This window comes from Eutrigla gurnardus (assembly GCF_963514095.1).
Source record: "Eutrigla gurnardus genome assembly, chromosome: 19".
In the NCBI taxonomy this organism is placed as follows: domain Eukaryota; kingdom Metazoa; phylum Chordata; class Actinopteri; order Perciformes; family Triglidae; genus Eutrigla; species Eutrigla gurnardus.
This window is the reverse complement of record NC_139930.1, coordinates 9,547,201-9,559,363: the sequence shown is the minus strand read 5'-3', so window position 1 is coordinate 9,559,363 and position 12,163 is coordinate 9,547,201. Positions and strand designations below refer to the sequence as shown.

The 12,163-nt window shown below is 41.1% G+C and overlaps 1 protein-coding gene across 1 annotated transcript in view; it reads right to left on the bottom strand.

Annotated features, from left to right (window-relative positions):
• dym (dymeclin) overlaps positions 1–12,163 on the bottom strand; it is a 48,670-nt gene that overhangs the window by 19,470 nt on the left and 17,037 nt on the right. The window contains exons 9-14 of the mRNA XM_084035861.1: positions 11,897–12,082; positions 11,623–11,801; positions 10,126–10,251; positions 9,896–10,009; positions 9,623–9,717; positions 5,674–5,773 (exon numbers count right to left, since the gene is read on the bottom strand). Coding sequence (XP_083891987.1) covers positions 5,674–5,773; positions 9,623–9,717; positions 9,896–10,009; positions 10,126–10,251; positions 11,623–11,801; positions 11,897–12,082 — 800 coding nt within the window. The remainder of the gene's footprint in view (positions 1–5,673; positions 5,774–9,622; positions 9,718–9,895; positions 10,010–10,125; positions 10,252–11,622; positions 11,802–11,896; positions 12,083–12,163) is intronic.

The window sequence follows — 12,163 nt, the reverse complement described above, 5'->3', positions numbered from 1 at the left end:
TATATAAGGGACCTTGAAAGCTGCATGCATTTATTATAGAGTATGAGTTTGTTTGAGTCATTGACTGATAACGTAAAACATTGAAATAAAATAATAGAGGAAAACATTTTTAGTTGGTTGAAATTAGCTGTTCAGTTACATTTACTCCAGAGACTGTACATTAATCAACTCAAAAAACAGAATTTCTCATCATCTGTGAGCTATTGTAGCCTTAATGGGAAAAGTGTGGATTTTGCAAAACAATTGTGTTGCCCTATACAAAAGTGGCAAATTCCTGGAAGGCCTGATAATGAACAGAAGGCATAATGTTTATTATCTGTTGATATATCCTCGGGCTCTGCTTTTCCCTAAACAAAATGAATGGTGCTACGCAGCTAATGCCTGTGTCTACTCGGGCTATTAAAAAGAGATCACAGATTGTGACTCAACCAGCGCACATAAACACATAGACAGGGTGGTCCAGCATGCTTCTGGCTCTGTGTGTGTGTGTGTGTCTGTGTGTGTGTGCTGTTCCCAGAAATGTGCAACAGTAAACAGACGAAGAGGCACAAAAGTAACATTACCACTAACACTGGAGGGGAGCATCAACAGTGACACACACACACAACGCAACGCAACGCAATGCAATGCAACGCAGCTCATACTTCCTTTGTTTTTATGTTTGCTTATGTCTATCAGGACATACTGCATGTCACTGCACATATCTCAAAGACCAAGAAAAAACAACAACAACAAATAAACATGTGCAATCAGAGGTGCAGAGGCTGCAGGGAGCACCAATGGGGCCCCAAGAGAGCTGCCCTGCTTGGACTAGCAGCCTCTGGCTGTCCCCCCCCAGGGGCTCAAGGGGCCCTTGCCCTTCACTCTTTCTTCCCTGACACTAACCAGACACAGCAGCACAAACACATACAAGGATGGGGGTGTGCTCTGTGTGTGTGTGTGTGTCATCACGAGGGAAAGGAGGGAAGGGAGAAAGAAAAGGGAGAGAGAGACACATTAACACATAGGCAGAATGCGCCCAGTTTTAACCCAGTTTGGAGCATTTGACGACCTTTTTTTTTTATATTCTCCTCTCAGTCTCTCCCTCGTAAAAAAGAAAGCAATTACATGTCCAGGACAATCCCACATTAAACAAACATTAGTTCTCTCTCCAGAGCCAGACTCAGCCAAATTACATTGTTTCCAGATGCCCATCACAAGCCCACCCTCTCTCCACCCCCCTCACCTCCTGCCTGTTTCTCATCTTTCTATTGTTCATCTTGTCTCTTCATGCTCTGCACCTCTTTATCCATCCCAGTTCCCTAAAGATCCCAAGTGAAGGTGAGACTATGTGAATAACACCGACGCAGGCTGCTCTCAATTACACTCCCACATCCACTACCACTGGAGTGGAGAAAACAAAGTGGTCAACAAGAACTTCATTTAGGTGTCACATCTGAGAAGCCTATGATGGACCTTAGCCAGTGTCTGAGGTCATTATAACTGGCCAGACATGCTAAGGCATATGGTTTTATGTACATTTAAGTTTAAGATTCATACCGAGGACAAAGGGTTTGTCAGCTAATGCTTAGCATATAGACAACATTTGTAACCATTAACTTCACTTGTATTAATAACCTTCCTTTCCTATTTGTCGTTGCATGAAACATACTAGCCGTTACTTTTTCACAGCAGAATTCTTCACAGCATCCCTACTGTCTGGTAACCCTCTGTCTATATACCCCAATAGTTTGAGCTAAATGCTAACTTTAGCACGCTTACATGCACACAGTGACAATGCTAACATGTTTGGCAGGTTCACCGTTCTATGTTAGCTTGTTAGCTTATAGACATTTGCTTTTTAGCACCAATTCCATGGACAGAGGAGAGGCTGATGTTAATGTAATTTGTTTTGTACAACAAATTAAATTAACAATATTACAATTAGAGCCCGACCGATATATCGGCGGGCCAATATTATCGGCCGATATTAGGCATTTTCCAAACTATCGGTATCGGCATTTATTGGCATTTATAATGGCCGATAAATGAATACGAAACACCCTCTTAGAACTTAACAGAATTTGTCTCTTGTTCGAAGTTATATTTATGAAGCTTACCAAGTCTTTTAATACTGGTAACTTTGTGTTTGGTTGTTGTGTTATTGTGTTTTTGTTCAAAGGAGTTTAAGTTTTATATCTTAAGTTTGTATTTTTATACATTTTATTTATCAGAACTTTAATATATTTTGATGTTCCTCTGTTCCGTTGATCCGACAATAAAATAAACAAGTTTATTTTTAAACTGCATTATCATATTAATTTGGGAAGACTCATAAATAACTACAAATAACTAATGTTAGGGAAATCTGTTAATGTTTTGTTACGCGTTTCTGAAATAAAAAAAATATATATATATCGGAATATTGGATTTTTAAATCAACAAACATTTGTATCGGTATCGGCCTTCAAAATCCTTTATCGGTCGGGCTCTAATTACAATTCATACCGAGGTCCCCAACCTTTCTGAACAGGGACTTTACCAAACACTCATAAACACCACTGACCATGATGTTAACCACCAAAGACATGTGAAAAGCTGATTGTGCACTCCTGCACTCTGCTGTCCAAGACACAATTAAGCTGAATTTATATCTCGTGGCGGGTGCATGTGTGTGCACAAGCTCAGAAGGCAAACAATACAATATGTTCCTTTTAATCAAGAGATGTCAATAAAGCTAAAAGCTGCCCTTTTGCTGTGAACAATAAGCCATGGGAACCCTTGTAGACATGGGAACCAAGTTAGTATAGTCTAAGCTCAAGGATAAACAGCAGTATCAGAAAAGTTGACCAGCTCCGTCTTAAAAGTCTATGACCCAGACTGGATGTCAGACACTTTTCTAGGAACCCCCACCCCAACAAAACCCTTGTTGTAAAATTCCCATGAAATAATCCTACTAGAAATGGGCCTCGTGCCCTTGAGCAACACACTGGAACTCTGCCAAAAGCAGGAGTACTATCGTGTAGTCGACCTTGCACTTTGACCACTTACTGCGTGCATTTGTCTTAATATTGTTGTCACTATTACTATATTATATATAACTCTTCTATGGAAACAGCTGGCTGGAATGATATCTTTAACGGAGAAGATTTAATCAAGGCAAAGTAATCTCTCGTCATGTTTTCTTTCCATTTTCACATATAGTGGGCGTTTATGCATGCGTGTTAATAAAAACGGAGCATTAAAATAAGCCCTGAAGGAAGCAAGCATCAAAACAATGCTGGATAATTGCATTGTATATGTTTTCATGAGTGTGTGCGCGTGTACTTGTGTTTATGTGTGTGCAAAGATGGCTGTTCATAAGGACGGGGGGGGGGGGCTTGTCAGACAGGCGCTACACGGTTGAAGGAGCACTCAAATACACTCACGTTTCCACAACACCTAGGGGCATCTATGGGGACCTCCTAATACATCTCCAACCCCCAAACACCCACACACACATACAAATATGTTTACGCACTCACACACTTATCTAGGACCACGCAAATCTAATGAGACAGCCAGACTGAGATGTACACAGACAAACCCGAGGGCAGGAGTGCCTGAACACAAATACAGAGAGTTACACAGTCAATAGTCAACAGAGTGTACTCAGGTGTGGCGCACTAAACAGATCCAGAGATACTTGATTGCAATGGGACAACATCATTTTCGATGTACTGGTTTAAGCTCTGCCACTTACTTAATGCTTCGGTGCTGTTAAGATTTCAATTCCAGATAAACCCCGATGTTTCAGAGGAATTTAAATATGACTTTGGTTCCAATCTGAATGACCGATTTAAACATCCATTTTCATAAATGCTCAATACTTTCATCTAATATTATTCTACAAGTGGAGACTCCGTCTCAGTCAAAATGTGTGAGTCGGAAAAGAAATGAGAAGAAGACAAAGGATGGAAGACGACAGAGCTGCAGACTGAGACTTGACGCTGGGCCCAGAGCAGCGGGACATAAATTAAAATTTAAAATGTAGAAACAGCATCAAACTGTGCACCACATCCTCAAATGAATCGTGACAGTACCGTAACTGGTCGACTTAACTGGTGCCAGGAGCAAAACGTAGAGATGTCTTAATGCATACAAAGAGAGACGTTTTAAAATCCACGATAGAAGAGATGCTACAAAGTAGCACAAGACATGTTTTCTCCTGTTTACTTTAACAATATCATGCGTTCCACAAAATTGTTTCTTTAAGATTTTTTGCTTTTATCACTAATTGGGGAAAATGTGAATAAACAAATAAATCAATTACTTGATCATAATTTTTGATCAAAGCCTGAAGATCAAATCTTTAAATGCTAACCTTGTCAACAAAAAAAGTCAAAATGAATGCTCCTTCAAGTGCAAATTCACATTTGCTAAACTGTCACAAGAAAGAGAGAAAAATATTAGCAATATTTTAGCAGCAAAATATCATGACAGCCATGAATGAAAACACGTTTTCTCGGGTCAGTGGCCGCTAGACTGTTTTCAACATGGTGGCCCTGTAGTAAGGTTGCAATAGTACCTTTTGATCAGAGTTCATGAGCTTCGCGAGTAGTAATTGACCCTGTAAGACTCCTCGGCTGTAATTGGTTGTTTTTCTTCATGCACAGTGGAATTTTGCAAATGCTGTTAGGAGCACCAGAGAACATGATTTTCCACAGAAGATCCATTTCACAAAAAGTTGAAATTACCAATTGTTAGGGCTGGGTATCGCCACTGATTTCCCCAATCGATTCCGATTCACGAGATCCCGATTCGATTTAATCTCCGATTCAATTCAATATTGATTCGGTGAGGAATATTTCAGTTACAATACCAATTTTGTTTGGATATGAAATCGATTCTCATAGAACTAATGCTGTAAATTGTACAAGGAACCCTCTAACCTGGTGCATTATTAAAATATTAATGTTTACATTAAGAATTGACCCCAAAGCAGTAACATGAATGTACTAAACATGACCAACAGCCTGTCAGGCTCACATTATATCTATTTGTATCTGTACGGAAGTCAAGTAAGTACTGTAACTGCAACAGGGAACGTAGTGAAAGGACATGACAACATCTGAACAGATCTGAGCAGCACCCTGGGATAGAGAGAGAACAACCTTCTGTGGATCTGTCGATTCACTCACTAGTTGTGAATCAGTTAATTTGTGAACGTTTCTGATGTGAGATTCTGTTTGTAGTTGCTTGTTGTAGTTGTACGTTGAAAAGTTAGAATAAACGTCTTCCACATCGATCTGTGTGTGTGTGTGTGTGTGTGTGTGTGTGTGTGTGTGTGTGTGTGTGTGTGTGTGTGTGTGTGTGTGTGTCTCAGCCCCGCCCCTCGGTGAAACAGACAGAGAGGAGAGACGCCGGATGAAGCAGTGTACCCGTTAATTACACTATATTAAAAGACTGATCCTGAGATTTTATTAATCGTTATCGGAACGTTCAAATGAAGATCGATATTAATCTGAAAATTGATTATTTGAACCCAGCCCTACCAATTGTGTAGTTGTTATCTTGTGATCACCTATTTAGTTTTCCTGGGCAAAATGTAATTATTTAATCATATGTAATTTAGCTTTGGCAATAATACAACTTGAACATTCAAGTCAATAAAGCGAATTTGAATGAGAGGAAAAAAAAGAGAGTGATACTCACATAGTCGGGCAAGGCTGTGTCGTCTCCCTGTCGGCCTCTCAGAGACTGTGTTGCTTGCTCCAAAACCTTGTTGTGCTTTTTGGAAAGCAAAGCAAACAAACTGCAGGAGAGACAGGAGAGAGAGAGGAAACAGTTGAGAGTAGCAACGACAGACGAACACTCCATCAAAGAACCCAAATACACAGTTGTCATACTGCACATGTTAACCCGTCATTAATGTGCTGTAAATACTCCAACAGTGGCCTTTACTCAGCTTAACTGAAGAGAGAAGCCTTTATTTAAGGCTGATTATTATTAGAGGACAGCCTGTTTTGCTTTCTAAATGAGGCCTTTAAAGTAATGAATAATAATTAGTTTTGGAATAACAAAAATAATCATGAAATTGGCAGGAGATAGTTTAAAAAATGAAGTGTCGGAATACTAAACATTACACTTGATTCACCATCAATTTAATGAAAACTCCCTTTTCTAAGCTGGCTTGTATTTGGCCTCCACAGGTCACAGCCTTGGTAATGAAAAGCTCCGATATTTTTATGTGTTTGTTTGTTGCCCTTGTAGGTGACAGTCTTCCATTTCACCCACAAGTTAACTGACTGGCCCTTATTATGTGTGTGTGTGTGTGTGTGTGTGTGTGTGTGTGTGTGTGTGTGTGTGTGTGTGTGTGTGTGTGTGTGTGTGTGTGTACGGTTGTCTTAATGGGGCTGAATGATTGAATGTGAAGGCTGAACACAGACATACAGTACATCAAGAGTCCTAGTGTATGCTTGGATGACCTTGGGTAGCAATAGGTTGGGTCAATACACACAGACACAGACACACACACACACAGACACACACACACACACACACACACACACACACACACACACACACACACACACACACACACACACACACACACACACTCTCACTCTCTCTCACACACACACACACACACACACACACACACACACACACACACACACACACACACACACACAGACACAGACACAGACACAGACACAGTTTACTGTGGCACAGTGCCGTGTTGCCACAGTAAACAGATTCACTCAACATGTGCGGTCAAGCAAGACACTGGAGAGAAAACACTTTTTTTAAAGTAACACTTTGAGTAGCACATGAGCAAAGAACTCTTCGTCACTTTGAGTTGTTTAACTCAAAAAGTTTATTTAAAAAACAAGTTACTTGGTTGTCTAAAAATCTCATATTCTCTTTTTTTATTACATCTCGTCTTGTATATCACAAAGTCTCCTCTCTTATTAATTGCAGTGTTTATCATCATAATTATTAGTGACCTTCTGTTTTAATTACAACTTTTTAATAGTCTTTTCAGCCCCCCCAAGGCGGTTCAATGTTTAATTTGTGCATCAATCAAGGGAAAAAAATTTCAGAATAAATTATATTCAATGACAGCAAAGGGCTGGGTGAACTCAGATGCAGATCTCAGCTAAGCTCATTAGTGCTACACCTGTCCATCAGTCAGCACTGGAAAAGCAACATTGCCTGAATCTTTCACCACAGTAGATTTTATCGTTCTGTATCGCAACTTCAAGTTGTATCGCAAGTTAATTGTGGACTACAGCTGAAAGGAAATCAATCGATACTGAAATAATACATTATTAAATTGACAGGTTACTATTTAACTCCATCCTTCTAGTAATTGTCAGGCAAAAATTGAGGCTCCAGCTTCTCAAATGGGACCATTTATTCTGAGTTTTGTAGTTTTGGGCTGTTGATTTTTTTTGCAGACATTTTTTAGACCAAACAATAAATCTAAAGAGTAACTGATGGATTATCAGACAAGCGAGCATGTGTGGCGACGCAAGGAGACTGCGGCTATGGAGGACAGGATCAATGCAGCAGAAAGATAGTATTGATTGTGAGAGAGGCTTAATAAAAAAAAAAAAAACAAGGAAAGTTGCGGGTGGCGTTGGAGGCAATTCAAACGCACTGCTGCTTGTAAATAAACAGCACCAACTGAATTAAGGAGTAGAGTTCAACATTGCCTGGCAGACATTTGGAAATTCCTGGCAGGAAATCCCCTTTATCAAGCCAGCCAGCCAGCCAGTTCAGCCCAGCCCCGGCCCGGCCATCATAGTCATCATCATTATCATTATCATCAGACATGGAGTCAGTTGCTCCACATCACTACAGGACAGACATGTACACTTTCACAGACAGTGTTCCTCTCTGAATCAAAACACCAGAGAGTCAAAGATATGGAGCGAGACCCAGATAAGAGGATCCTTGAGTGCACGTGAATGTGTGCATGTCTTCAGGGAAGGAAACATTCCTTCCTGTGTGTCTGGAGTTCACAAACAGACGCGAATGACTTGATGTGTGTGTGTGTGCGTGTGCATGTGTGTGTGTGTGTGTGGGGTTTGGCCCTCGACTTCCGGCTCCTCATCGGCCAAACGCTTTCACATAATGTTCTTCCCTACACGGGTCACACCGCTCTCTCAATATTTAATTTCTTGCAGACACTGGAGTGACTATAACAATCATTATAATGAATGTGTGAATTGGAACTTCCACCCTCGTCTTTGGGCAATTTCTGTCTCTCTGTTGGCGTCTTTGCTCGCCTCACCCCGAAGATGAACATTGTGCCTGCCACTTAACTTAAGTAGCAATTGAAACAGTTGAAATACACACCAGCTAAGTGTGATGTGCGCTACTTATGCTGTTGATTTCAGTGTGTGAAAATAAACAAATGTCACAACGCATGTTATCTCCTGTCGCTCTAGTTTGAGCAGCCTTTATCCACATTCAAACCCAGAAGAAGGCCTCTGGCTGAACACGTTTACTGCTTTGATGGTGTGCCACCTTTTCCTACTTTCATAACTGGTTTGTATTTTTCTAAGCAGCCAGTTTCTCTCTCTGGGATGCTTGTTTTCTTCTTTTTTTAATTCAAATTGTCAGCCAGAAAGGAATCACATCCAGCATATTTAAGAATAAGCAGGGGTCGGAAATATGCGATGCCACGAGACTGTCAGGGAATTTCCCCCATACTCTTTATCCTGTGATATTATTCTGTTTATTATCGCTAGGTCCATACAACCATTGTTGGAAATGTTGCAAGTCAAAGAGCAGGACTGTTTGAAAGCAATTTGGGGATTTTTGGATGCATTTTGGATGTTTGTCATGAGGTGGCGTTGTATTTTGATTAGGTGGCATTTAATTCACATGAAATCAGGCAGACAGTAGACAAGCAAACCAGATGTGTTGTAAGAGAAGGATATCAGGTAATATCAGGTGGGGCTGTCAGAGTTACCGGCAACCGTAACAGGAGATGGCACTGCCGTCCAAAATTAAAATAGTTTACATCCGGATGTTACTTAGCCCTCTCACACCGGGGAACCTTGTTTACGTTTGCAATAGAATATTAATGAAAGCTGCATTTTATTGCTTCATGCATCACTAGAATGATTGCATAAAAGTATTTTTATTCCATCGCAGCAAATATTGTCATGCATGTTTCGTTGTGGCGTGCTGTTTGTTTTTCCCGTTGCGCACAGATGGTGTTGTCCGTCTGCCGTCTGCCTGATTCCATGTGAATGCGGCATTAGCCAAAAACAGGCATCCCTGTCTGATTATGTTATCCGTTAACAAGTCCTCGATTTATCATATCCAAATATGCACCAATATCGTGATCAGACAGATCAGATATACTGAAGATTTTAACCTAATCACTCAACCATAATTGGAGGATATAAATACTATCAAATATTCAAATCACTCAAAATACATTCAATGTAAACAGGCACAATAAAAATAGACGTGGTCAGAATTGGCTCAGGTTTTGGGAAGTTTCCTTTTTATATTCTTCCAAAGCCGAGAAGAAAGCAAGGGGGTTTAGAGAACATGTTGGATAGAAAATGGAATAATGGAAGAAAGAAACTAACGTATTCTATCGTCATCGTGTAATTTTAGCAATCATAAATATCCTCACCTGATGATGCGCTGGGCAGCGTACTGGTGGAGGCAACGAAACTGGGCCGACATGTTGGCAAGTGCAGCAAGACAGTTGGTGTGGAGGTACTTATCCTGGGAAGGATGCACACACAAATATACAAATGTTACCTGATGTTAATGTTAAACTGTAAAATACTCTGTTCTTTCAATATTTACATTTCCATCATCATTATTACTATTTGGTTTCTGAACAGCAACGTTGCTTGTTCTGAAACGGCACAAACTGTGTGTGAATATGTGTTGAGCTCACCCTTGTCCGGGTCATGTTGAACTGGATTGTGCGGATAACCACCAGGATGAGCAAGCTGCCGAGTGAGATCTCAGTCAACGTTCTCTCTGTGTACCATGAGATGTTCTTCAATATCTGCCAGAGGAAGAGACACACAAATGAGGAATTTATCCCAGGCATGGCAAGTAAAGGAAGGCTGCAGTGGCAATGCCTGAAATGTGAACAATGTATATGAAACGGCATCTACCCACCACCTCATGGATGGAGCGATTGAAGGCATCGTCCTCTGTCAGGATGAGGAGGATAATGAGGGCCATGTAGACGTGATGGGAATTTCTGTCCTCTACGTGGTAAAGGATCTCGAGGATGGGTAACACCTGTGAGGAAGAGTGGGAGAGCGGGAGGCTAAGCATGTGTATAGGCGTAGTTGCAGCAATGACATTCATTAAATCCTCAATGGAATATTTCATAATCAAACAGCCTGAGGGGATGAAAGTGTAGATATCAATCTTGCAACAGATGCAACTAAAAAGCTGAGAACCTGTTCTACAAAGCATAAGGTATGCACAATCAAAAAAATTATTCTTTGTGTTATTCTAATGCCAGGATGCTTTGTTGAAGCTTAATCCATCAACCAACCAAATGCAATCATACAATACTTGTACTACATAAAGCCCTGTTACTGTGTCAGTGTTACCACCTGGGGTGCAAACTGGAGTACCAAGCAAAAGAGACAACACAACAGGAAAAGCAGCACTGCACAGCTAGTTGATAATTACATTATTTACTAATTCATGGCTGCTCCACTAAAGGTGCAGACAGATGTTATAATTCAACTCGAAGCAGATGGTAAAAGTGATCCGCTAAGACAACAGCGTGTGAGAGATTGAATTCTCATAATCATACTGTCAGAGTGAAAGCCGTTAGTAGCTAGCATGGTGAGCAATGAACCCACACAGATGCAGTGTTGGCTCATTACACCGTCGTGCAGCGGTGCTTTATTGTGGCTAGACTCATTAGGAGCGCCCCCTACGTAATAAGCCCAATCTAGATCGGCTAATGATGATATTTTAATATAACAGCTATAAATAGGGGAATAACACGGAAAGGTCACAATGGAAAGACGTCAATGAATTTAATTGACCTGCAGCATCAAAATATGATTGTAAATTAAAGTAATTTCCTGCACATGTTTGGCGCCTGCCACAAAATTTATGCCGCAATTAGTTTAAATGGCAAGTCTTTTCAAACCAGGTACAAAAAGCTCAACGCATATTCACTACTTTAACTCCCACGTCCACTCCAATCCAATAAAACCAAATTATTTAGTGATAAACCGAGTGAAACTGCCTCATATGCGATTGTCTGCCGGGCTCATGTGTGATACCATCTGACATGCAGAGCTAAAGATTGATTTTCATTCACCAAATGCCTCAGTACGTTCATTCTGCTGTAAGGAATAACTGGCGCTGTCCCACATGGACAGGACAGCACCAGCTGCCACTGCATACATCCTCGCTGTTTACTGAGCCATAGCATTGGTCCTAGATGAAACGATTTCATGGCCGTGCCCATGTGTGAAAGGGAGGACGGCACAATGCGTTTTGTTGAGGATTACCCAATCACACAGTGTTCTTTGCTGTAAACCTCGTCAATAAACAACACACAAAATGTCAGACGGAGAGCGGTATAATGAACGTGCGTGCATGCGTGTGGTTAGCGAACGTCTATATTGCCATCCTACCCACCAGATTGTCCATGTCGGTTCTGGAGAGCATGTACGTCCTCATGTTGGTGTTCTGGTGAAGGAGGGTGTACAGCAGCAGTGTGGCCTGGTCAGATCGCTGCTGCTCACAAAGAGCCGTGTACAGACTGTTGAAATTGATCTGGAAAGTGTGAGGTTGCTCCATGGACAGTGACGACGTGTCTGCACAGTTGGAAGCAAATATTATCAGGATTATTACTTCATCACATTACTGGTACATGTCATGTATATGAATCACGGACAAACAAATATATCACCTTGTGTGTTTCTGAAACACGTGATAGCCTGGCGGTAGGGGTTGGGCCAGTCAGGCCCGTCTGTCAGATTGGCTAGGACCAGCAGTAACAGAAGGCTCTGATTGGACAAAGGTAAGGGGTTGTGCTCCTGGTCTATCCCGGCTTTGCTGCCAGCTCCACCCAATGTGAACACACTCCACAGCCCACCTGGAGACAGACGGACACACAAATAGTATATATATACACAAACAGGAAATATACACAGAAAATCTGTTCTGCTGTATTAAT